Here is a 26305-nt window from a genome sequence, read left to right as displayed (position 1 = left end):
TGTCTCTTCTGTTACTTTGGAGCATTCAACCAGTCCACACATTAATTTGATTTTATTGAGATGTGTACTGCTTCCTGTCACCGTTGGTTGTGCTATAGGGAAGTCCAACAGTCCCATCACCCTTAAAGTGATCGGTGGGGAACTTATAGTTGGGTGACCTCCTTGCAATAAATGAGTGCACACCCTATGTGCATGAGTTACCTATACCTGAATATGTAAAAAGCTTCCATTGTCCTGGGTTTCTGGTGATACCAGTTCTTGGTTATCACAGACTGATTGGAGTTTTGTCCCTAAAATGACATCCTAAACTGTGAAAAGCGGAGCAGTGTCATTTGAGTAAACACGGCCCTAAATGCTTTCAGGTTTACTGTGTTAATCCATGGATGATGACAGAAGTTTCCTTTCTTATTTTTAAATGTTTACTTTGCTGAAAGCAAGTTGGGACTGGATTCAGTGGTCTGACAGTGTTACCGCTGACAGGCTTCCAAAAAGTTGAAACGAGTCCATTCTTTGTAAAAGCAAAACAATCTGCAAGAATGAAAGATGGAGCTCCTGTATCTACAGAGCTTGGGTTGTGCAACACTGATCCTGAGTGTTCTGCCATCTGTGATATTTGTATGAAATGTTATAAAAGTATTTAGATATCGTATTAATGAAGCCTGAAGACCAAGCTCTAAATTGTAGCAGCTCCTACAGAATATATATATATATATATATATATATATATATATTATTATTATATTTTTTTCTTTTAGGAACCAGACATGATCACTTATGAGCGGAGATTTCAATCTATAGGGCAGATTTACTAATTCTATACAATATTTAAACATTTGAAAATTTAGACTAGACAAGATGAAATGTATTAAACTGCTGATTCAAGATGATGATTTGTGCGCATCTTTGGGCACATTTATTTAGGTTTATACAATTTTATGGTCAGATTACTTTTTATATGCCCAAATTTTGCTAATATTTTTGTCATTTAAAGCCTCACCCCTTTACACCTAAGCGATATTCCCTCCCTGAGAAGTTGTATGTCTTTTTGAGTGAAGCCAAAAGCAATATAGCACTTGGGTCCTGTGTTGCGATCCCTCCCAGGACAGGATTTGCAAGGGGGTTTAATTGTTCTATGTTTGCATGGTTTTCCTCCAAGTATTTTTGTTGTCTGACTCTCTCCAAAAACATACTGATTTGAAGTTTAGATGGGAGCCGCCAGGAAAGGTTTGACATGCCGCATGTGCAGCCGGTTCAGCCATACAGGTGCCCTTTGGGGAAGGATGACCAGTTGCTCTGCATCCACAACCTGTCTCCTCCATACATCTCTGACTAGTCTCCCTGTACTTACCTGCACGCAGCCTCCGATCCTCATAAGATCTCCTCCTCTACTCCCCTCTTATCTCCTCTTCCCACAATCGCATACAAGATTTCTCCAGATCACCCCCCCCCCCTACTCTGGAACTCTCTACCCCAACATATCAGACTCTCGCCTACCGTGGAAGCCTTCAAAAAGAACCTGAAGACCTACCTCTTCTGACAAGCCTACAACCTGCAGTAACCCTCGCTCCACCATACCGCTGCACAACCAGCTCTACCCTCACCTACTGTATCCTCACCCATCCCTTGTAGATTGTGAGCCCTCGCGGGCAGGGTCATCTCTCCTCCTGTACCAGTCAGTGACTTTTATTGTTCAAGATTATTGTACTTATTATGTATACCCCTTTCATATGTAAAGTGCCATAGAACAAATACATTATTATAATGCCATCTCAGGCTACATTCTCACATCCATGTGACATGTCCTAGTGCTCCCATTTTTTTTTCTTAGACAGTACTCTGTCCCATAGTTTCATTGAGCCATGCACACCTCAGTTTTAAAACAAAGTCCATGTCTCCGGTCCAGGAAACTGAGCACGTCCTATTCTGATCAGATTTTGCGGATCAGACTGTCTTTAAAGTCTATTATGGGGATCAGTGAGACACTGATGTAACTAGGAAGACAGACTTTGAACTTTAGTTCCACCTGCTTCGATGAAAAGAGATAAGAAGATTAAAAAATGAATGGATGACACAAGAAAAAAATCGGTCAGTTTCACTAGGATGGTAGACTACGTTCACACATTCGCATGAGACTGTTAAGGTGTCTGCTGTGATTGTTCTGTTTTTTCTTTCTGTGTAGATTCTTCTTTTCTGACTCCTCCTTACTCAGGACATTGGGGCTAAGAGGTCCTCCCAGGCTTGGACTGGCCCACAGCAGAACAGGGAAATCCTCCGGTGGGCCATCACCCTCTTATATGAGCAGTACTTGGCACAATATACTTGAATCACTATGTACAGACAAAGGCGGCATCTTATTCATTTAACAATCTACCCCGTTCATGGTTTTATAAATTTGTGATTGAGGATAATGTCACGTTTGCATGTAGCTGAGAAGTGGGGCCTTGGAGTTGGTTACTGGTGGGCTCTTGGCATCCCAGTTTGACAGTGTCCTCCTGCCATCTTTCTTGCTCTGTAAATGCCATTCTATATAGTTAATTATTTGCATTTTAGTATTTCCCAGGATTCAAACTCACAACCTGCAGCACTGCCAGCTGCACTGCTAAGTATAGGATCATTTTCTCTGCCTAAAAGTCTAAACAGTTTTCTTCTCCTTTTGAAGCATATTGTAGTTGTACATGGTGATACTTCTCTATATACCTGTATATTAGGGGTAAAAACTGTAAAATAGGAGCTTTTTTTAAAATTTTATTTTGAAAAATAGTGGGACTGAAGAGCGCACAGCATTTACAGGAACTGTCAGGTGTATACTCTCAACAGTGGGCACAGTTTAGATCAATCCATAGACATCCACCCATCATAGGGAACCATTAAAAGATAACTTATACTATGTGATAAACTTTTCTTTTTCTGCATAGGAAGGCACTGATTGCTGGCCAGAAGAACATTTGACCTCCGTATAGTCAATAGGGTACCTATGGGGAACTTTTTTTTTTTTTATTCTTCTGGCTGTGATCATGATTCATGGGGTCCTAATTAGAGTTGAGCAAAAAAGATTTGCAAGACCCTAGTCCAGCAATCTCATCGGTAATCTGTGGCTGCAGAACTAGATCCTTTTGAACCATTATCGTTGCAATCGTAAGAGGCACTGGGGATTCCAGCAGGCACATAGAGGTCCGGAGGGCTCGATGGCCACAGACTACTGATGCTGTAACTCCACCAGGGTCCTCCAAACCTTTTTGCTCAACCCTAATCCCAATGTGTTTGAACCACTTATTCTAAAAAAAAAAAAAAAAAAAAAAAAAAGTTAACATTTTGCGTATCTGCTGTAAATTAAACACATGACCCACTCAAAATTGTGAACATGTAGTCCCAGCCTGCCGCTTTTAATTACGAAATAGAATAATAAAAAAAAAGAAAATGGCCTTGAAGCTATTCTTGTATTCACTCATTCTCTGCTCTGGTTGCTTTTCCCCCTCCTTGTTTTGTTGACAATGATATAAAAAAAAAAAAGCGCGGCTCAGGGAACACTTCGTACTCGCGATTTAAATTTGGCAGGCAGGGGCTGTTCCTGTACTGATAAGGAGTACTGTAAATAAGACTGTACAAAGAGCCTGCCATAAAGCAAGCTCTGTCTGTACTCATTGTTCTCTCCTTACTGGCTGGTGTGGATGTATTATTTTTATTTTTTTTTTATTTAATTTTTTTTTTTTTTTTCGGAAGACTGTTTTGGAACACAATGTTCTTCCTAGTCAGACCGAACATGCACATCTTCTTAGCAAATTGCCAGCGTGTTTTATTATTGAAATCCTTTTTGGAATTTTTGTGAGTCAAATATGAAAACTATTATTAGTATTATCAATATTTTAATTTATTTTTTTTTGGAGAGGGGTGAGGTTGTTAAAGTGGTGTATGTGTTTGTTTGTTGTTTTTTGTTTTGTTTTTTTTGCTATAGATGCCAATATAATAAGTCAAGTACAATGAAAGGGAATTTGTCAGCAGGTTTTTGCTATGTAATCTGACCTAGGAGCAGAGACTGATTCTGGCGATGTGTCGCTTACTGGGCTGCTTGCTGTAGTTTTGATAGAATCCCTGTTTTCTCTGCCGTAGATGTAGTGGTGCTCAGAATCCCGATCTCTGTATAACCCCGCCCACACCACCTGATTGGCAGCTTTTTGACAGTGTACACAAGAAGCTGCCAATCAATGCTGAGGGAGGAGTTACACAAATTAGCTGGACTGGTCTGCACATGACACCTAGTCCTGAAATGATAATCTCCTGCTGATTAAAACACTGATTGTGGTGAAACTACTAAGAGACACATCCCTGGAATCAGGTTCTCTACCCCTACTTTGTCTCGTTACCTTCTACGTGATTTTTATTGAGAGAGGGTATAATGGCCGCACTGTATGAACATGGCATTTTATTGGTCTAGGGCTTATTGGACCCAATTCCTGTCCATTGCAATATATCTCCGATTTTAAAATGTAATGGATCTACTTTGCAGACTAGCAGATTAGAATTGGACTTTAGTGGAAAGTGGGAAAAGTATAATATTATTATTATTATTATTATTATTATTATTATTATTGTTGTTGTTGTTATTATTTTTTTATTGTTATTCAAGTCAATTAAAAAAGTTGTACATTTTATAAGTGCTTTGGAAGTACTAGTTGAAAGTGGCCCCATATGGGGTTGTCTTATGTTGCTCCTTTTGAGACCTATTTTAGACCATCGGGGTGTTTAGTGCTCTGATTGGCCAGTCAGACCCCTGTAGTGCACCCTTTACAGACCATATTATAGTTCTCTTGGAAGTAATATTGTTTGATGTGCAAGCATAACTTAATTCTTTATTAAACATTACCCTTTCACGTGTACCAAAATTATAATTATTTCTGTTTTTAATGATGGTGACCCAGTTTCTGAAAACTAAAGACTGTCGCAATTGACTGGTTGCAACCATGTAGCTGCAATAGTGTTTTTTTTTTTTATCCTTCTGCGTTTGGGAAGTTCTGGAAGCCTCTCTGAAATTTCTAAATGGATGTCTCTCTAACCCTTAGCTAATGTGCAGCAGGTATATCTGAGCACGTGTTAACTTTGTATTTCATCTGCGTCTTTGTATCACTGTCAAGTTTAGGACAATTGACAGCGGTGCCCTTTAGAGGTGAGGAGTCGGCAATGTTTTATAAATGACAGATGCCAGTGAGTGATGAGGACTCCTGCTGATGCTCTCGGCAGTATCCCAGGAATACGTAGATGGAGCTTGATGTTCTCATTAATATGCATTTATCATTGAGTTGTGTGAGGTCCGAGTGCTGGTGGGCTTCATCCCAAATCTCAACATTTCACATAGGTCGTATGGTACAGTAGATAACGTGGACCAGTTAGAAAGCAGAGAAGTTGTGATGAAAGTTTGTAAAAATAGTTTTTATCTTCTCAACAGCTGGAGCCAAAGCCTTTGTGTGTGAACAGTGCGGAGCCCAATTCTCCAAGGAAGATGCCTATGAAGCTCACCGGAGGACGCACAATGGTTAGTGTCAGCCACGACGTTCACTCTTTTTAACGGTTTACAGGCTTTATTATGGCTTTAAATTGGACTAAGCTCCATAGAACTGGAGACTTGCTTTGCATTCTGGAGACTGAAAAGGGGTTGTCCTAATATAGAAGAGTTTCCAGGAGTGATGTTGTATTAAATGATCCATAATCTAAATTCATGATTGCCATTTATAGATGAGGGAATCGATTTGCAACAAATGGAATTAAGAATTTTCAACTTAAAAATTGTTCTAGGTTAGATTTTGTCCGAATGCAGCAGAAAGGCAGCCAACCGAGCATCATTGTGCTGGATTCTTTATGGGGTCTGGAAGGCTTTAAAAATGAATAAAATACTTTACTGTCCTGTTCTGGGTCTGCACCTCCACTTCTGGTCCTCAACTAGCTTCAGATCTGTCTTCAGTCCAGATCCACCGGCATTGACTAAGCTGTGTTTGATCTGGTCAGTGCCAAAAAAGAACGGTCTGAAGCAAATAAAGGACTAGTGCAAGGCAGGCCCAGGACAGGAGAGCATAATATTTTATTACTTTTTTAACCCTTCCCACCCCTCTGTTTATTATGCTCTGAGATCTCTCCAGACCCAAAATCATTAATAAACCTCTTTTCAGGTCGGATTCAATTTGGACCAAATTTTGAGACCGAATCTCCTGGCCAATTCCAGTGACTCTGCCCAAAACTAATTTTGGCAGATTTGCTCCTCTCTAGTTGCCATTTGAGCAGGTCTTCCATACATTATATTGAGCATTAAAGGGACCCAGTGCAGATTCATTTTCCTTTGTCAGCATTCATCATTGCATTTGCTTCTGTTTTTAAATTTTTAGCATTTTGCGCCATGTTCGGCTTTCCATTTTTGCGTTAAGTTGATCTTAAGTTTTTTATTTTTTTAATAAAGTTCGCCACAGTGTGCGACTTTTAAGTTTTCCACATGTTTTCCATTGACTCCTAATTTGTGACTTTTTCATAAAAAGTGAAGAGGAGTCCAGAATCCAGGAATTGCGATTTATTGGTAAACTCGTTTCGAAGTATCAAACTTCTTTATCAGGACAAACTTCAGCGCTGTGTTTTGACTTGATGAAGAAGTTTGATACTTCGAAACACTTTGACCAATAAACCCCATTCCTGGATTCCTGACTTCTCCTCACTTTTCTGCCGGCAGCGCAGAATTAACCCATTTGATTGCAGTCCTTGATGTTTCCATAATCATGGATCTGCAGCACCTAAGCCTTTTTTAGCGGTTGTGAGCACACAACCCAACCAGGTGAGCACCATTGCCCACATCCTTCTACTTATTTACCGGACAAGACCCTATTGCGCTTATTGTCCTTCCAGCTTCATACTTTAAAGAAGAAGCATGAATCTGATGACAGATAACCCATTTTAATCTCCCCAATGTTATACATGGGAGAAATGACGTATCATGATGATTGCACAATAACATAGTAAAACTAGATGAAGCCATGCCTTTAATGCTGCTGATGGGCAATCATCAGTCACCGATCACGGCTTAGCTTATGCCATATTTTTTTCTCGGTAGTTCTTCTACGATCGGCTGATTAACTCTATAGTGATCTGGCTCATGACCGTCTGCCTCAGATTGTATAAGTTTAATCCGCTATTTCACATTAGTTGAATTCTGCCGTTTAAAAAAAAAAAGCCCCAGCTGTAATTCGCCTGAGCGAAAGCGTGCCTGGCACATGTTCTTCCATAAATAACATGATAGCAATTGGCTGACCACTCGGCATTCATCTACCCGGGCGTTGTCCTCGTCGTACACTAGGTGGCAGTATTGATAACGTGCAGAGCACTCTGCCAAATCTGAAGTTGGAGAACTGAATCGAGACTGGTAACACAAGCAAAATGTATGTGCAGATAGTAAGAGGAGCAAGATTTGTAAGAAATCTAAACTGCAATTCCATCATACTGATTTTTATGACTTGTGCAAAAGTTTTTTCTTTGCAGATATTTAGTTTTTTTTATTTTTTTTAAATACTTTAAAGTAACTCGAGTGAATAGGATATTTAATGTTACATTGCTGAGCTAGAACACCGTCGATAAAACCCAGGACACATGAATGTAGTATAGGTTCGGGATGAATGAAGGAATTAAAAATCACCTTCAGGCTTGTTTTAAGTAAAGGTCCAAGAAAGCACCAATGTCCCGTAACTAATAGACTCCCAGCAGCCATTACTTTCATTGGGCTGACTTTCACAATATTGATCAAGGCTGATATATGGCTCCTATAAAACGCCATCATTTGCATTGACTTCACTCCAGTAGGATAATGTAAATGTCTGTTAATTATCTTTACTGCATAAACTGTAATTGTTAGTATGTTATAACTTAACAATAAATGTACACCTCCGATGGATGGTGAGCGGCGGCATCTGTCACCCATTGGGTTTAATTAAAACAAAACAAAAATGATTAATGTTTTACATAAAAAAATTAATATATATATATAATATAATTTTTTTTAATGAAGCCCAATGGGTGACACACCAATACTGAAAAAAGGTCTACAAAGTATGTAGCAGTGAGATCCTACCAGAGACCTAGATTTTGATACTCTTCTATTTCATAAAGAAATGCTAACGCAATGGCTCCAATGACATGTATACTCGCTGACATGATATGAATGACTGGCCACCAACCCTAGTGTCAATATTCCATATTTTTGGCTCAGCCCGTCCACTTCTTCTTTACTTTTTTAAAGTCTTTTCTTGTAATGGTTAAACAGACTCATCCAGATTCCCGCATTCTTCTCTGCCGTTCCTTACCCGTGACCTTGATGCGCCAGTGTCTGACTTTAGCAGCTTGTGGTTTCATCAGGAGCCACCAGGTTTCTATGCAACATCCCAAAATAGAGTGGACTGGTGCTGGTGACCGGTTATAACCTAAATGATCCATGGGGAAGCGACTGTCTATGTCAGAATTCATTTACTTACAATCTTTTTTTGTTTAATGCATCTTGCTGCACATTTTAAAAGTGTTGCTCTTTGTTGACTTACTTTTATTTTGCATATTTAAAGGGAATCTGTCACCAAGTTTTTGCGAGCAACACAATGTAGAGACAGAGACTCTGATTCCAGCAATGTCATGTCACTTACTGGGCTGCTTGCTGTATATTTTTGATATAATCGCTGTTTTATCAGCAGGAGATTATCACTAGAGGACTAGTTGGCCAATTGCTATGCAGTCCTCCGTATTAATGAGCTCTGAATTAACCCGCCCCCATTACTGATTGGCAGCTTTCTGTGTACACTGTGCATAGGCAGAAAGCTGCCAATCAGTGGCGTGGGCGGGGTTATACACAGCTCAGCATTCAGATCACTGGTAGCTGTGCAGCAGAGAAAACAGAGATTATATCCAAATTGCTGTAAACACACCTAGTAAGTGATTCATTGTTGGAATCGGGGTCTCTGCCTCTAGATCATGCTGCTCTTACAGAGGGAAGCAAAAACCTGGTGACAAATTCCCTTTTATTTACCAATATTTTGCATCAAAGTTTTGGCACAATTTTGTCCGTTTGCCACACTTTAGCCACTTTATTTTTCCCAGACACTTTAAACTATTTAAGGAGGTGATAAAATGTCTAAAATGTACCCAAAAAACTGGAGTACATGACATGAGCCAGACTTATTATGCAAGATGAGCCATAGTTCTTGTTCATTTAGCTTAATAGATATACCCATTGATTTTATACATAGTTTTATAGACTTTTAAAAACTTGAACTACAGTAGCTAAAAGTTGTATTTTGGGCAACAAAATTTGGATAGTTATAAAAAACTAAAAAAAAAAATAATTAGGGAGTCGGGACCTTTTTAAAGGGACTTATTTCCTGTGGCTGGGTGATAAGTTATAGATTGGTGGGAGTCTGACCACTGGAACACGCGCTGATCGGTAGACCGGGCACTTTAGAATGGAGTGTTAGTGCATGCGCCTGCGCATGCTCGACCACCGCTCCATTCATATCGAATAGTGCTCCCAAATGCAGCATTTGGTTTTTCCAGCAGCCCCATAGAGAATAAATTGGGCCGTTTTCAGGCATCCAACCTGCCAATCCATTTTGTAACAGCGATAAGTGACCTGTTGGGGATAAAAAAAAAAAAAGAATAAAATTACTGTCTGACAATCTGAGGGATAACTTGCTGATTGGTGGGATCGTCTATACTATGGCTGGGTGATAACTTGCTTTCACCAGACAACCCCTTCAAGTATGAGTTGTAATTTGTATTTTAGTTCTTCTCCATTGCCACCACAGACAAAAGGTTAGCATTGATTGATACACATTGTGTAGTTGCCATTTTGCTGAGATTGTCCAGAATTTTTGGATGTAATCTCTGCTAATCTCATTTTTAAGGTTGAATCCATCAAGTTCAACGTTTATCTAGAGGAAGGCAAAAACCGCACAAAGCAGATGCGAATTACCCCATATTAGGAGAAAAATTCCTTCCCGACTCTACATAAGGCAATCAGACTATTTCCCTGGATCAAGGTTCCATCACAGAATCTAGTATCCGTAATGTTTTTATGTTTTTCAATAGGCCTCCTTGAACTTTTTTTATTGAATCTAACATAACATGTATCTGAGAGGTCCATAGTCTCACTGCTCTTACAGTAAAGAATCCATAGTCTCACTGCTCTTACAGTAAAGAATCACCATCTGTGATTATGATTAAACCTTCTTTCCTCTAGATGTACAGGATGTCCCTTTGTCCTTATTGCAGGGCAAGGTGTAGAAAGATCATTAGATCTCTGTGCTGTCCCCTTATATATTTGTACATTGTAATAAGATCGCCCCTAAGACTTCGTTTTTCCAAGTTTGATAACCTGTCCTCGTATGGCTGTCCATCCATTCCCTCTAATAACCTTGGTCTCTCTTCTCTGCACCCGTTCTAGTTCAGCTATGTCCTTATACACTGGAGACAAAAATTGTACCCAGTATCTAAGTGTGGCCGCCCTAGTGACTTCTATAGAGGCAAAATTATATTCTTGTAAAGAGCATTTCTGCCTCCTTTAATGCATCCCATGATTTTTTTTTGTCTTTGCAGCAGCGGCCTGTAGCAAAATGGGGCAGGTTTCTGTAAAAAACTGAGCCCAAAAGTGGATTACTTTTGGAGGATTGGGGGTGTTTCCAAACAAACCTTGGGCAGGACTTAAAGTATTCCCACGATTATTGTTCAGGAGTGCCCTAATCTCCTGCCACCAGGCGTCCTGCTTGCTTGGTGAGGTGAGCTCCCAAATTCTTTGGCATAGTTGAGCCACTAGTTTGGACTGTATGCGCTCCCTGATGGTTCAAGCACCTCTGCTTTGCCTCTGCGGCATCAGAGTGAAGGGGCACTGAAGCTGGCCTTCAGTGCAGCACTTACAAGCTCTATAATTTAAAAAAAAAATGCAAGCACTGAACTCCACTTATAGACTACAGGAGTGGTCGGTCACTTAGGCAACAAATATATGTAAAAATAACGTTTAAGAATCCCTCCATTCTTGAAAACAGGATTTTTATTAAAAGGTCATTTTGCAATTTTAACCATTTTATCATGTTGGAACAATCTCTTTAAACCTCCCTAATACATCAACACTAATGTAGGTAACTATCACATTGAAACCGATGGACTGTGTGTAATGCACAGACAGACCGCATCTCTCATTATGTATACAGGACCCCATTTGTAGTCATTTCTAGTTAATTAATCAAGGTCCTGAACAAGGACCCCTTAAAGGGAATCTGTCAACAGGTTTTTCCTATGTAATCTGAAGACACCAGGAGATAGAGGTTGAGACACAGAGTTCAGGGATGTGTCACTTGTCAAAGTGCGTGCTGTTGTTTGCTAACAGTGAAGGATTTATTAGCTGTGGTGTGGGCGGGATTAGCTTTCTCAGCTCTGCTGCATTCTATATCTAAACAATCTGAATGTGTCAGAATCGCTGCACACAGTAATCTAAGTGATACATTGATGTATTCAGCTTTTCTTTGCCTACATCATGCTCCTCTCAGATGAGGCAGCAAAAACCTGCTGACAAATTCCCTTTAAGGCTCATTCAGACGTCGGTGCAAATCAGTCCATGATCGGGCCGCCAATGCATGGACTTGGCCACATGTCTCCCGACCCCAAGCGCGACTGCTTCATAGAAATATATGAAAATGTCATGCTCTGGTTGGGAGAGCTGTGGCCAGTCCATGCGTGAACCGTTTGGCACGGATGTCTAAATGAGCCCTTACTCGAAATGCCATAATAAAGAACTTGCAAATGTTTTATTTTTTAGTTTACCTGTTCACACCTTGGTGACATCCAATATTCAACACTTTGCTGATCGGCTTGTTCCTCCTGCTTCACTGGTCTCCATTACTTCTGGACATCTCTGGAGTTTGCTTCTCAATGAAGAGATTCAGTTGATGTATGGAGACTGACTTTTAGGCATTGGGGAAAACGTATGCAAATTGGCTAGAATGAGATTTAATTTTTTTTTCTTTCTGAAGGATAGCTAAATGTTAGGCTAATATGAGAGCCTTTTCTTCCTTCCAGAGGAGAGCTAATTTACGAATGTAGGAAATCTCTTTAGGCGTTCTGTGTTCTATGATTTGCTGAATCTCTTCCCTTCGCACAACCTAATTATCACCATGATTATCAAAGTAGGAAAGAAAATAGAACTATATACAACCACAATAAATGTTGTCACATTTATGGTAGCCAGATACATTGCATTACCAACTCGTTCTTTTAGGATGGCCGCCTCCAGTGTGAATCGTACCAGCTCCACCCTAACAATTACCATCCACAGAAATTGAAATGGCCTTCCAGAATTGATTGGCTTCTGTATGTAACCTTGTATTTAGCTTTTACTGTGCCCCCTCCTCCATTTGTAATCCCCACCACCAACTCCAAGTACTTTCCCATGACTATGCTATTGGCCGGGGATTAGCAATTTGGCAGAATTGACCTTTCCCCTCTAGTTCACAAAGGTTTTCCCCTTTATTTTGTTGCCCCCGTTATATTTTACATACCCCTTCTATAGTGGCCATCACATAGACCTTTTCATTCTAACTTATTTAATATATAGTCCTGGACCATACTTGATTCCGGATAATTTTGGCCTTCGTCAATGAGAAGTTATCGGCAAATTCTTGTCACTGTAATTTATTGTGTAGCGGATGTCTTTCTACCTATAGGCTGCCCTCCTTTTGTCTTATCACTTTTCATTCAATCTGTTCCCATTTTTTTTTTGGTGGGAAAATAGTGCAGTACATAAAATACCAGAACTATTTATCTTTCCATAGCAACCCACTTTTTTCACACCGATTTTCCAAAATAGTTCTTTATAAAGCCTTAGGATTGATTATAAGCTTTGTCCAGTCGCAGGGTCATCTCGTGCTTTGACCTAAAGCCCTGCTTCTTTGTATCTGGAGGGTCTGATCAGTATGCAGACACAAAGCTCCCCCCTCCCGTCGTCTTTATCCCACACTTATTTTTCTCTAGGAAACAAGGGAAGGGAGAGGGAACAGAAGGGGATATTCCCTTTTCCCTCCTTTTTAAAGCTCATGGGGGAAATCTTGTTTACAATCCTTGTCTACAACTGTATTTGGCTGGAGATGCTAGGAAATGCATCAGCGTTATTCTGGGTGGACGATACGAGGGATTTACTTGCAGATTTAGAATGGTCTCCATTGAATGTTTAGAGAAAAAAAATAATAAAGTCTAGAAACCATAAGACAAGTACCAACCCAATAAAAGGATTTGATTTAATGGATTGTGAGGGCAGGCAAAACCTTCCTTACGCGTCCTACTTTTAGAAAAAGGTTACTAAAATTGTCAGCTGTAGCCAAAGTGGTAGATATCTTATCCGACTAACACATATTCTCCATAACAAGACCATTTTTCTTTGTGACAGAAGTGCTGAGTCTTGCTTATATTGACCATAAAGGTTTGCACACAATACGGTGAAGACTCATCGAGAAGCTCACTGGTGGACGCAGACCTAAAAAGGCCCCTTTGCTAGAACAATATATGAGCCCTTTACAGTCCAATAGCTCATCACAATGCACAATTCCTGCGGTGTTGGAGGTGGTATTGGCCCCTTGGGCTCCTGTGCGGCCGCTCGGGTTGCACCAATGATATGTCCACCCCAGTCACGAAGGTTCCTATCTATTTTCACAATCATTTGTATGTGTACCAGAATGGCTCTGGTGTGTAACATGAAGGACCGTGTGTCAAATTTTGATGCCTAACGAAACCTGACACGATCACTATCTTTGGGTTCTGTTCGACTACGATCTGTCCATTGCTTCTTATATTTAATCACTTGGTCATGACACTGGCACCTCAAACCGCTCAAGAACCCTCCTTCTTACTGTGAAAAGCTCTTGAGGTTTCCATACACGATAAATGGCTGTCTATCTTCTATACACAGGAGCACTTGCTCTGCCAAGCAATTATGTATTCTCTTCTAGAGAGTCGTGCCTTGACTCCTCCGATGGGGGGATCATTATCTTCTCCCCCCATCATCACCTATCAGGGAAAGTTGGGAAGCCCTTATACATGTTAGACTGACTGCCAAGCCCACTGATATTTGCAGGTTCGGCCAATGTTAGTTTAACGTGTATGATGACTTTTGCTGCAGCTCTAATTCATTCTGATCTTAATTGTAACTCTACCAATTTGTCTTTTTATCTCTCTAAATTCTCCCAATCCCATAAGGCTCTTTACAAACTATTGTAAATGTTCAGGGTCGTGTTTCTATCAAACTGCTCCTACTCGGACTCCTCGACTGTGTGCCAGCCATTGCACTGGTTGTCCATCCTCAATAGAATGCGATTTAAACTTTTCACTCTCACTATCAAAGCTCTCCACAGCCCCCTACAATGTATCCCTCATATCTACCACCCTACGCATGCCCTACATTCTGCCAATAGCCTAGGACAAACATCCTCCATAATCCAGCTTTTAATTTGCTTATTTACCGCCATCATATTCCACAATGCTTTAAACACATGATCATCACTGTCCCCAATGCGGCTCACAATCTAAATTCTCTATCAATATGTTTTTGGAGTGTGAGAGGAAACCGGAGAACCCGGAGGAAACCCACGCAAACACTAGAAGAACATAGACTCCTTGCAGATGTTGTCCTTGGTGGGGTTTGAATCCGGGACCCCAGTGCTGCTAAGCAACAGTGCTAGCAACTGAGCCACCATGTTGCCCTTTTCTCTCATGCTGCACAAGTTTTCTGGAATTCACTACTACTGGAAGAATTCCCAACACCTATAGTTATAAGAGTGTCCTTCTAAATGCCGAGTAACTTTTTTTTTATTTCTGAATTTTAGTACATGTATCCTACAGACAGATTGTAAGAACGTGTGCAAGTGCCAACACTGCAAGGACTCAAAAAATCGTCACACCGAGCAAATACAAAAGAAAATGCATTAGATACTTATTATGGGCACTGTCTGATCCCTTGGGATGCTTAAATATGTTTATGCGATACCTTGAAATTGGAACCATAATGGCCCAATAAGTACCAGTTGTGCACAAAGAGCGAGAACTTCTAATCTCTGCATTGACCAGGAACAGTTGTGTCCTTGTTTGGTGCTTCATCTGAAAACCATTGCCCATTTCCTTGCTTTCAGAGTGACAAGACGTAATTTTCATTGGACAGACTGGCACAACTGGAGATGAAACCAATTAAGGTTGCAACTGCAGATGGCTTGTAGTGTTCAGCTTGGTGTACATGGAAGCTGCTTCCCTGCACCTAAAGAAACTTCTCAGATGACATTATAAACCCTATAATTCATGGTTTTTAAGCTTCAGGCCCTATTATAGCAATCAAGATCAATGGTCTTCAGGGAATTCACACGCATCTTTGTCCCTCATGTGTCTCCTATAACTGGACTCGTTTCTATGGGTAGCATGGTGGGATATTGGGGATTCTACGCACTGCCCTCTTCTAGGTAGACTCCATAGGAAGCTTTGCCCCTTTTAACCCTTTAGAAGTCATGAAGGTTAAATATGTTTGTTACAGTAGGATGGCGGCTCCTCCAGTGTCAAAGGCTTTAACGACTTGCTGTCACAATCTTCATTCAGCCGTCCATGGGGACGTCCTTAGAACGATTGTTAGTGGCGGCCCCTCTCTTTGGAACCCATTGGGGATGCAGACAATGGACAGAGGAAAAAGAATGAACCTTGGCTTGTCCCTGGTTGAAAAGACCAGGGACAGTGAGGTCAGGGTGAAGGGGGTGTGACAAATATGGCCTCTCATTCACAAGGGACAGGTCTTTGTGCTCACGCTGGCCAGATGGCCTCAGGAATAAATTAAATCCAGTCTAGCACAGGGATGCCGCCTGAGAATGTGTTGTTGCCTCATTTAAAGGGCTGAAGAGACTACTCTTTTCTGACCTATCTTGTTATTGTTGTCATGTTTCCAATCTCAAGCACACGTTATAACTCATTTCATAGTATAAGGGCTGTAAGCTAGTAATATTTTGTAAGAATACATTACTTTTTTTCCCTCCAATCAGAGTTTAGATGACTGAATCGTCGTACGGTTCATTCACATGGGACGTAATTGCAATGGAAAATCCGCACTATAGATCAATTTTGGTGCAAATCACAAGTCGGTTTCTCTGCAGTGTATGGATGAATTTTGGCAAGACCTCATCTACTTTGCTACTACTGTAATACTCCTTGGATTTTCTGTAGAATAATCCGTAGCATAGTCCTCCCATCTGAACATACCCTAAGTCTGAAAATTGGAATTCGATATACTAAATAAAATATAGATAATACTTCATAACCTACAAACGAAAATTATTGTAATATATAAGGTACTGCTTAGATGGGATGTCCACCTTTTTTGTATTTGGGGCTAAATATCATTTTTGCAATTTTTGGGTTTCATTAAAAAATTTGCACCATTTGGCTTTTCCAGGCTCTTTGTTTTCTTCCACGTTCAACTTTGATGTGGTCTTTGGTCATCCATCAGCTGAAGAGCTCAGAAAAGACCCAGATGAAAGAGTTACAAACTCCCCGTTAATCAAGAATCAGTCAGCCCGCCTGCTATAATGGTCTATCTCATTCTGCGTTCAGCAATAGACCCTACAAGACATAGGCTATAGTAGGAAAACGGCTCAAACGTTTTAACTCCATTGCAAAAAATAATTTTTCCAATTACATGCATTTAAATAAAGAAGATAAACAAAATGTAGACTCCCCCCAAAGTTGGACAACCTCTTTAATGGCTGTGGTGAGATACGAAAGAAGCGTATCCTATTTTTTATAGCACTTTGCTCATTTGGCATGTTGACTGTCAAGTTGATGACTGCTACATCTGTAAATTAAAGAGTGCCTTCTCTCAAGTAGTCTTGCTATAGATGCACGTTCACATTCATGGTGGCCGCTTCATTAGGACTCGGATTTAAACTTTTGTATTGTAGATGCTTATGAAGCACCATTTTGAATACTAGTTAGATCTCCACCTCAGTTTTTATTTGAGATTAAGTCATGCCTGTAGAAAAGCTTACTGTACCTTACACTGGATGCAAAAAAACAACCAAGGAACTTCTTCAAGATACATCAGTGTATTTGTCAGGATGAGTCTATTTCCTCAAGCATAAGTAAAGCTACCTGGCACACCGATGCCAGGATCCTATTGACCTAACAGCAGGTCTTTAAACTAAGATGAGAAACTACTGAGATTGCAAGAAAGCCAAGCGAACCATGCAGAAGTATTGAAACTTTCTACAAGTAGCATTATTCTTATTTTTACATGACCTTGTCTGGAGAATTGTCAATGGATTTAATAAAAGATAGGCGAGATGCTAAAGACCACTCCAATGAGCACAATCTTAAATTAACTCTACTTTCCCTAGTCTGGTCACCATGATGGCTTGAACAGGATACCTGTTGCTCTTGCTTTTCCACAAACCCACTCTGTCATCTTGGTCCATTTTTTAGGATATGTATATATTCTAGTGCCCAATAACATCCACACAATTGCTAGAAATATTATATCTCTGCAGAAGAAAACAGTCTCTAATGCCATCTGTAAGTAGCTACAATGTCCGTGTCTGACACGTTAAAGAGCTTTGAAACCTGACTAGGGTTATTGGCAGAGATCATTTTAATTCTTCAGTTTTGTAAAAATTTGACTTGCCACAAATTGTGTGTATCGTGGTGCAAGGCTGTAGCTGTGGGCGAGGTACTGGTCTTCCACACACCGTTATGTTACATGAAGATGGGGGTCCTGGCTGGGTATGTGGGGGCTTCATCTATGGGGGCGCTACACCCTTGCGGGCCACTTGATGCTGGTGACTTTGGCTGGCCAGGACTGGATGTTGAACAGTTCAATGAATGAGACCACCACCCGAAAATAGTCTTTTACTTAACATTAACTTGATGGGAACAATTTACAATAGATAGCGGCTGCATAACTTCACGAATGTTTCTTTTACAATACGGATCATCTTTACACAGAATCTCTTCCTCTTCCAAGCTTACTTTTTTCTGCCTTCGCCACAACCCAGCACAGTACTACAGTCCAGTTAGTGAGAGTCCTATACATCAACCTGGGGTTCCGCGTCCTTATTTACTCTTAGGGGAACTAGTTTGCCACTATGGCTGATACTTAGCTTCTCTGCAGGCTGACGACTTGGAACTCCCGCCCGGGGCACTCTCTTCATCTCGTGTTCCCTGTTCGGTCCTGGCCTGTTAACTTGCTGAGTTGTGAACTCAGGCCGTTCTGTTAGACGTCCTGTCCCAGGACCCATCTCAGGAGCATCACTCTGTCCCTTGGTCACTTTCCTACCTTTACTCCAGATATCATTATCCCCTGTCTTGGTGTCCACTCACGTCAGGGACACCCACGTCATGCGGTTCTGCTCACTATTCAGACCATAGTTTTGCTTCTTGGGCACACTGGGCCCTATCTCACTCCCTGACAGGGAACGGTCTCTGTACCTTCACTTTATCCCCTCCCATTGTGGGCTAGTCTTAATCATTAACCCTAACTATCCCAACTGTCAAACTACAACACCATCACTAATAATGCATGTCACAATACACATTACACATCATAACCATACGTGTGTCTTCAAGGTGGAACGTGGCAGTATGTCCATCTCTTTACACGAATACTGTACAGCCTCCAATTGCCCTGAAAACTTGAGTGCAACACTGAGGTCTCCCAAGAATATATTGAACACTCTTCGAGCTTTTTCAGACAAAGCAGTCTTGGTAATGCCCTAGTGATCACAACAGATATATGATGTAGGGAAGCAGGAGGTAAAGTCCTGGATGGCAAGGTATGTGTCTCCGTGGTGGCTGGCCTCCGTGATGCAAGTCCGGAAAAAAAGTACACTAGTAAAATGTTACTGAGAGGATTTTTAGTAGGATGGATTTTGAGTCCAGGATTTAGGAGCGACCAAAAGAGCCTTTGCTTACCTAATAGCAGGCTGCTGGTCGAGCTCAACAGTGTCTGTGGTGGTTGGAGAAGGAAAAGTCTATTCATGATGGACAGTATCTGCCAGAGCCTGAGAGGTGGGTTCAAAACTGGATGGGTGAGACCACTTTGAACTATTTTGCCTACCCAGTGAAAGGACTGTTTTGTTATAAGTTTGTGCCAGGAAAAGGTCGTTATTTCTTTACATTTGAGTGCTCTGGACGTCTATAAAATATAATCTTGCACTGTTTGACACAAGAACCCAGCGCCTGTTTGTACCCTGACAGCTGTCAAGACACTTGAATCCCTACAATGTCTATGGGTAAACTGATGGTAACTGTTCTTTACTGCTGTCCTTTCACACACTATCTGCAATGTTTATTCAGTGTTTTTTTTTTTGTTTGTTTTTTTTTTGTTTCTATCTCTATTGCTAAGCTGTGACGTGATCTCACTATCCAGATTTGTTCTAAAATGGCTACTGTATTTCCTGCCTCTGCTTTTTTTCTGGCTGTGATAGTCCCTCTTGATTAGCTGCACCATTGCATATGAGATCTGTAAGGCATTATAGGGAACCCACCTGAGATCCAGTGAGCTTTCTCTGGCTCATGCAGTTTTCTGCTTTTTGTGTATAATGGTGGTGAGCATTTATTTTGGAGCGGTTAGCAATTTGCCTGAATTTGCCGGGTCCAGTGAATTTTCTAAAATTTGACACACACACATGATTTGTATTGAATGGATTCACTCATCTCAAATTATTGGCCAAACCACAAAGTCAATAGGAGTTAGCTGGGTGATTAGAATTTTAGGAAAAGGGGAGGGAGACGTTGGAACCCCAATTGGTAAAGTGAGTCTTACAGGTAATACAGTCATGGCCAAAAGTTTTGAGAATGACACCAAAATTATATTTTCACATGATCTGCTGGCCTCTGGTTTTTATTAGTGTTTGTCTGATGTTTATATCACATACAGAAATATAATTGCAATCATATTATGAGTACCAATAGGTTATATTGACAGTTAGAATGAGTTAATGCAGCAAGTCAATATTTGCAGTGTTGCCCCTTCTTCTTCAAGACCTCTGTAATTCTCCCTGGCATGCTCTCAATCAACTTTTGGACCAAATCCTGACTGATAGCAGTCCATTCTTGCATAATCAATGCTTGCATTTTGCCAGAATTTGCAGAATTTGTTGATTTTTGTTTGTCCACCCGTCTCTTGATGATTGACCACAAGTTCTCAATGGGATTAAGATCTGGGGAGTTTCCAGGCCATGGACCCAAAATCTCTGTTTTGTTCCATGAGCCATTTAGTTATCACCTTTGCTTTATGGCAAGGTGCTCCATCATGCTGGAAAAGGCATTGTTGGGCGCCAAACTGCTCTTGGACGGTTGGGAGAAGTTGCTCTTGGAGGACATTCTGGTACCATTCTTTATTCATGGCTGTGTTTTTAGGCAAGACTGTGAGTGAGCCGATTCCCTTGGCTGAGAAGCAACCCCACACATGAATGGTTTCAGGATGCTTTACAGTTGGCTTGAGACAAGACTGGTGGTAGCGCTCACCTCTTCTTCTCCGAATAAGCTGTTTTCCAGATGTCCCAAACAATCGAAAAGGGGATTGATCAGAGAAAATGACTTTGCCCCAGTCCTCAGCAGTCCACTCCCTGTACCTTTTGCAGAATATCAGTCGGTCCCTGATGTTTTTTCTGGAGAGAAGTGGCTTCTTTGCTGCCCTCCTTGAAACCAGCCCTTGCTCAAAGAGTCTCCGCCTCACAGTGCATGCAGAAGCACTCACACCAGCCTGCTGCCATTCCTGAGCAAGCTCGGCACTGCTGGTAGTCCGATCCCGCAGCTGAAACAGTTTTAAGATACGGCCCTGGCGCTTGCTGGTCTTTCTTGGGCGCCCTGGAGCCTTTTTGACAACAATGGAAGCTCTCTCCTTGAAGTTCTTGATGATGCGATAGATTGTTGACTGAGGTGCAATCTTTGTAGCTGCGATACTCTTCCCTGTTAGGCCATTTTTGTGCAGTGCAATGATGGCTGCACGTGTTTCTTTAGAGATAACCATGGTTAACTGAAGAGAAACAATGATACCAAGAACCAGCCTCCTTTTAAAGTGTCCAGTGATGTCATTCTTACTTAATCATGACTGATTGATCGCCAGCCCTGTCCTCATCAACACCCACACCTGTGTTAATGGATCAATCACTAAAACTGTTAGCTGCTCCTTTTAAGGCAGGACTGCAATGATGTTGAAATGTGTTTTGGGGGTTAAAGTTCATTTTCTGGGCAAATATTGACTTTGCAAGTACAGTAATTGCTGTTAAGCTTATCACTCTTTGACATTCAGGAATATATGCAAATTGCCATTACAAAAAATGAAGCAGTAAACTTTGGAAAAATTACTATTTGTCTCATTCTCAATCCTTTGGGCCATGACTGTACTTCCTGGAAATAAAATTTTAAAATTCGTTTTTCCTCCAGAAGTAAAAAAAAACAAACAGAAAATTCTCTCATTTCACATACAAATCACTAATAAAGTAGCTGCTTGTGTTGAGCAAAAAGATTTACAAAACCTTGGTCTACTGGCCTAATTGGTTTTCTGTTGCTACCAGAATAGAGCCATGCGGACCGCCTCCTACCTGCAGGTATACCCTAGCACCTCTAGATTAGTAGGTCCAGTGTAACATCATATGGCAATAATGATGTCATGCCAAATCCTAGTAATTAGAAGCACTGGGGATACCGAAAGGTAGGGGAAAGTTCACAAGACTCAGGTCTGATGGCCAAGGACTATAGACAAGGCCACTTGTCTTGAGTCTTGCGAATCCTTTTGCTCAACTCTAGAAACTGCCTATAGATGGCACTATATAGACAGTTCTCTCCCCTCTGGAGGAGAACAAATTCCCAGGAAGCATTGCCCGTTGGCATTTCTATACCAGCTTGATGTCCATAGTAAAGGCGTTTTTTAATTGGTGGAAGTGTTCTGTAGGAAGAGTTTAAGAACATAGATAAATGAGCAGACTAAACTACTGGAGTGAGTTCGTCACTTTTATAAAGGCTTATACCATGAATTAAATCTCTAATGAAGTATAATAAAACATCTTCATTTTGTCCATTATTGATTTTTTTGTTTTGGAACTTTAATAGTGGAAATTCATAAGACTGGTTTGTTCTTCCACTTACTGTATGAATAATATGTCCTCCAGAAGAGCGGTCTACAGATACCAAGACCATGAAAATATCGTGAAAGGGCAGAATGGTGGACCTAAGGCTGGCCTAATTCTAATAGATTTCACTGTATATCTTCTCCATGACCATCCCATGTGGTCTTAATGTAAGAAAAGTCACCATTTAATCGGGTCCTCTCTAGGTTTTTACAGTCTTCAAATTATGGCACAACTTGATAGAACATCGAGAATGTAAACGGCCATTGTAAGAAACCTTAAAGGAAATCTGTCAGTAAGATTGACCTTCCAAAGCAGTCTATATGGGCATGTAGGTCATAGAAATAAGTGATACCTTAATATCTGTGATCTGATGTCTTATTCCAGAGAAAGCCACATTTTTCTTACTATGTAAATGAGCTGCTCACATCTATTGGCCGAAAATAGATCTCCCTGATAATCTACCTCCAGAGCTTATTGGAAATGAAAGGGGGAGTTACCAGTGTGAGATATGTAATGACTGATAGCCGCTCTCCTGATCTACATGTCTCACATGGGTAACTCCCCCTTTCATTTACAATAAGCTCTGGAGGCAGATTCTCGAGAGATCTATGGCCGGTCCATAGATTCCACTATCTAATTTACTTACTAAGAAAAACGTAGATTTCTCTGGACTAAAACATCGGATTGCAGATATCAAGGTATCATTTTATTCCGCTATGACCTGCATGTCCATATAGACTGCTTAGGACGGTTGATCCTACTGACAAATTCCCTTTTTAATATGACAGGTAGCACTTTTAGTTTGTTGGCCACTACTGAGAGAAATCCCATTCTTCATGGAAGATCTAGAGTAACTGTCTTCTATATGCACTGTGCTAGGACTGGCAATAATTGCTCCAAACAAATTGCTACACAGTCTCTAGCACATATGCTGTATGTATTTTTTTTCCTTTGCTCCGTAAACAAAGCCGGAAAGAGAGGGAGGATATTGATGGTAAAAAAAAAGGTACTCTGCAGAAGTCAGGCTGCCCCCCTTAACACTTCCACCCGTCCCCTCTCCCTTCCCCGGTATGAATCTGCTGTATCTCATTCCAAACACTAATTCCAGTTTAATTGCCACTGGCCCCGAAGCCTCTTCAATAGGAGCTAACAAATGGTTTGCAGCCCGCAAAGCTCCGTCAGGCTGCATTTTAAACGAGGCTCCCTCCGTCCGGCTCGCATGCCAATGAGCTAGTGGAGAAACGCCATGTTTACTAATTACCCACTCTGACTTCACGCCACAGACTGCTAGCTGGCGAGAACGTCTCAACTACACAGCTCTGGTGTGACAAAAGAAATTGTAGCTATGAATTCGCAAAAGTACTTTTTTCTTCATAACCCTTGAGATGCCTAGTGATGCCGAATAACGCCACAAATTGTATCGTGTTTGTGTCTCGAAGTGGGAAATATTCCGATTATCTTCCGCGATATCCATTCCATGACGGTGCGCTTTTATCAGCCTCGTATTGTTTGATGGTTATTTATCACATAGGTTGGGATTAGTGTGCAGCTGCACAATGCAGGTTCATAATCAGTTTCTGAAATATGTATTTACTGCCTGTGATCTTCAATGTCCAAGCTATCAGATAGTGTGAGTGAAAGCACTCTTTGGCACAAATGCAAATTATTCAGACTACACAAAGGGAAATGGTAGTGTTCCTTTTCTAGCAAATGTTGTTCGACATCTCTGCAAAACCTTTCCACGTGTGTTGGGCATACATAGTTTGACTAACAGTGATGTAACGATTGTGGTCGAGGTTTTATGGTGCCTACTTGGACGTGGACTGGCACTGCTTCAATACGCTCTAATTTTCTCATGTTATGGATAGAGTAGAAAACGGTGGTAGAGTAGAGATAGTCAGTTCCCTGCTCCACCACTTACTGTGGGAAGCTTCAGACTGCTTTACGCATGTGGTCTACAGACCTCTGAAGTGGAGGAAGCCTGTCAGGTGGCCCCATTACATTACTTCATTGCGCAGGCTGTGAATATAAAATTACGGTTATGAAAGTACAATTATATTAATAAGACCTCCTTGCATTATTGGCATCCTTTTTTTTGCCCTCCTTGCATATGGGGACGTTAACATGGTGACACAATGCAACATTGATATAATGTATGGTCTGATAAGGGGGCATTAATGTTTGGGGCCACAAGGAGGAAAGGAGTTTTTTTTTTTTTTTATACATACGGTAGATCCTAACAGCATGCACAGGGTCATTCAAGCTGCAAGTTAATGGTGGGTAGGGTTGTTAGAAGTTGCCTTTGGGCCTATAGGACTCTAATTAAACCCCATATAGTCAACCTTCGTCTATACTTTACTGTGTGATTCATTGAATAGGAGGATGATTATTATTATTATTTAAAAGCATTTGGCTTGATCTTGAGCCATGGTGACTTGATGCATAAACGATCTGTAGGAAGATCGATCTTGTTCAAGCCTAGATAGGTCCACTGAGGTCTTTTCCGCCATTTTCTTGATGGTATCAAGCAATTGGGTTGTTGGTCTTCCTCTTCACCTTGTTCCTTCTATTCTTCCCACCATGATGTCCTTCTCCAGTGATTACTCTGTGTCCAAAGTAGGCTATTCGTAGCTTGGTGATCCTGGCTTCAAGTGACATGTCTAGCTTGATTTGTTCCAAAATTGATTTATTTGTTCTTCTTGCCGTCCATGGTATTGATAACATCCTTCTCCAGCACCACATTTTGAAGGTGTTGATTTGCCTTCTGTCTTGTTTCTGGATCATCCAGGTTTCACATCCATAGGTTACTACAGAAAAGACCAAACTATGTACGAGCTATGACTTCACCATGGAATGTTTCTCAATTTGAAGACCTTTTCCAAGACTTCATTGTTGCTTTGCCCATAGCTATTCTCCTATTGACTTCTGGTGTCATCTCTGCATCTTGAGTTATCATCGATCCAATAAGTTTACGCACTATAAAGTCTAATTTCTATAGCAGAGGAGGATTTGCAGTAGTGCTTTTAGTGCAGCTCATGAAATTTTCAAACTGGTCATAAACTTATTTTGACCCTACATAGCAAGTGAACGCTAAATGTGGAGTTGTTAAATATTTCTACAAGATACTACATCTAGGTCGCAATTCATATTCCAATGATAAAAAGGTTTCCATATAAAATAGTGCAAAGTTGACCAAACGCAACAAATTCAGCATAAAGTGTGGACTACAGTATCTTGTGTGTATGTGGGCTGCCCAACTCTGATCCTAAAAGAAGGTTGGTTTTTTTTCAAGTTTCACTGTCTGAACCTTTTTACTCTTTGGGGAGATGAGGATAGTTGTCATTAGTCTGAAGTTTGCTAATTTTTCAAAAGTAATCTTGGAAAATTTTGGTCATGCTCAAATTAGAAAAGGGAAAAAGTTTAGGTAAACCCTGCCGAAAAATGGACATTTTTCATTTTTTTTTTTTGGTGGGAAAATTCTTGCGGGCCACATGAAAATGTACCAAATTTTGGCAACCAACAGAAGTGTCTGGCAATGTCTTTATATCTGCCCACCATGTAGAACACATACATGTGTGAATGTGTAATTGGGGGTCAAATGGAATAGCTTTTGAAGGTCAATGGTCAGCTTTTTCCTTTTACTTTTGTACTTCTGCTGAACCACACGGGACGAGCAAGTGTAAGCGCCTTCACCGAGTGGCCAGATATAACCTTCCGCCACACACGTGGTGGCAATCCTAGAATTCTTACTTCTCAGTCAAAACACAGTCTAGTAACCGGCACATTTACACTAAATCTTGGGTGAGGCGCGGGTCCCCAGATCAGTCGGCCTGTTTTGCTTTCAGAAGCTGCCATTTCTTTTTAACCAGAGATAAATGTGCATACTTTGTATGGCAGTAGAGTCCCTAACAACGAGATGCTTTAATTTCACCGTAATTCTTTCTCGAATTTGCTTTCGGAGCTTTTTAGACTCTAATTAAAAAGAAAGAAAAAAAAGTTAATTTCCAGCTAAATGAATTGTATACATTTCTCTCCCCTTAGTATTTCGTCCTTGCGGCCGTGTGGCCTATTGTTCGCAGTACAGTATGGGCCGCTTGCACAGACACTATTTTGGTTACCAGGGAAATGAATAGCGAGCCTATTCCAGGCCTCTCTTT

At 40.8% G+C, this 26305-nt stretch overlaps 1 protein-coding gene across 1 annotated transcript in view; it reads left to right on the top strand.

The window, feature by feature from the left end:
* ZBTB16 (zinc finger and BTB domain containing 16) overlaps positions 1–26305 on the top strand; it is a 129477-nt gene that overhangs the window by 86103 nt on the left and 17069 nt on the right. The window contains exon 4 of the mRNA XM_073657005.1: positions 5441–5527. Coding sequence (XP_073513106.1) covers positions 5441–5527 — 87 coding nt within the window. The remainder of the gene's footprint in view (positions 1–5440; positions 5528–26305) is intronic.

This window comes from Phyllobates terribilis, unplaced genomic scaffold (assembly GCF_046119375.1).
Source record: "Phyllobates terribilis strain yellow unplaced genomic scaffold, ASM4611937v1 Scaffold_12__6_contigs__length_324123572, whole genome shotgun sequence".
In the NCBI taxonomy this organism is placed as follows: domain Eukaryota; kingdom Metazoa; phylum Chordata; class Amphibia; order Anura; family Dendrobatidae; genus Phyllobates; species Phyllobates terribilis.
Note: the sequence above shows the minus strand (reverse complement) of the source record. Positions and strands in the feature narration are given on the sequence as shown.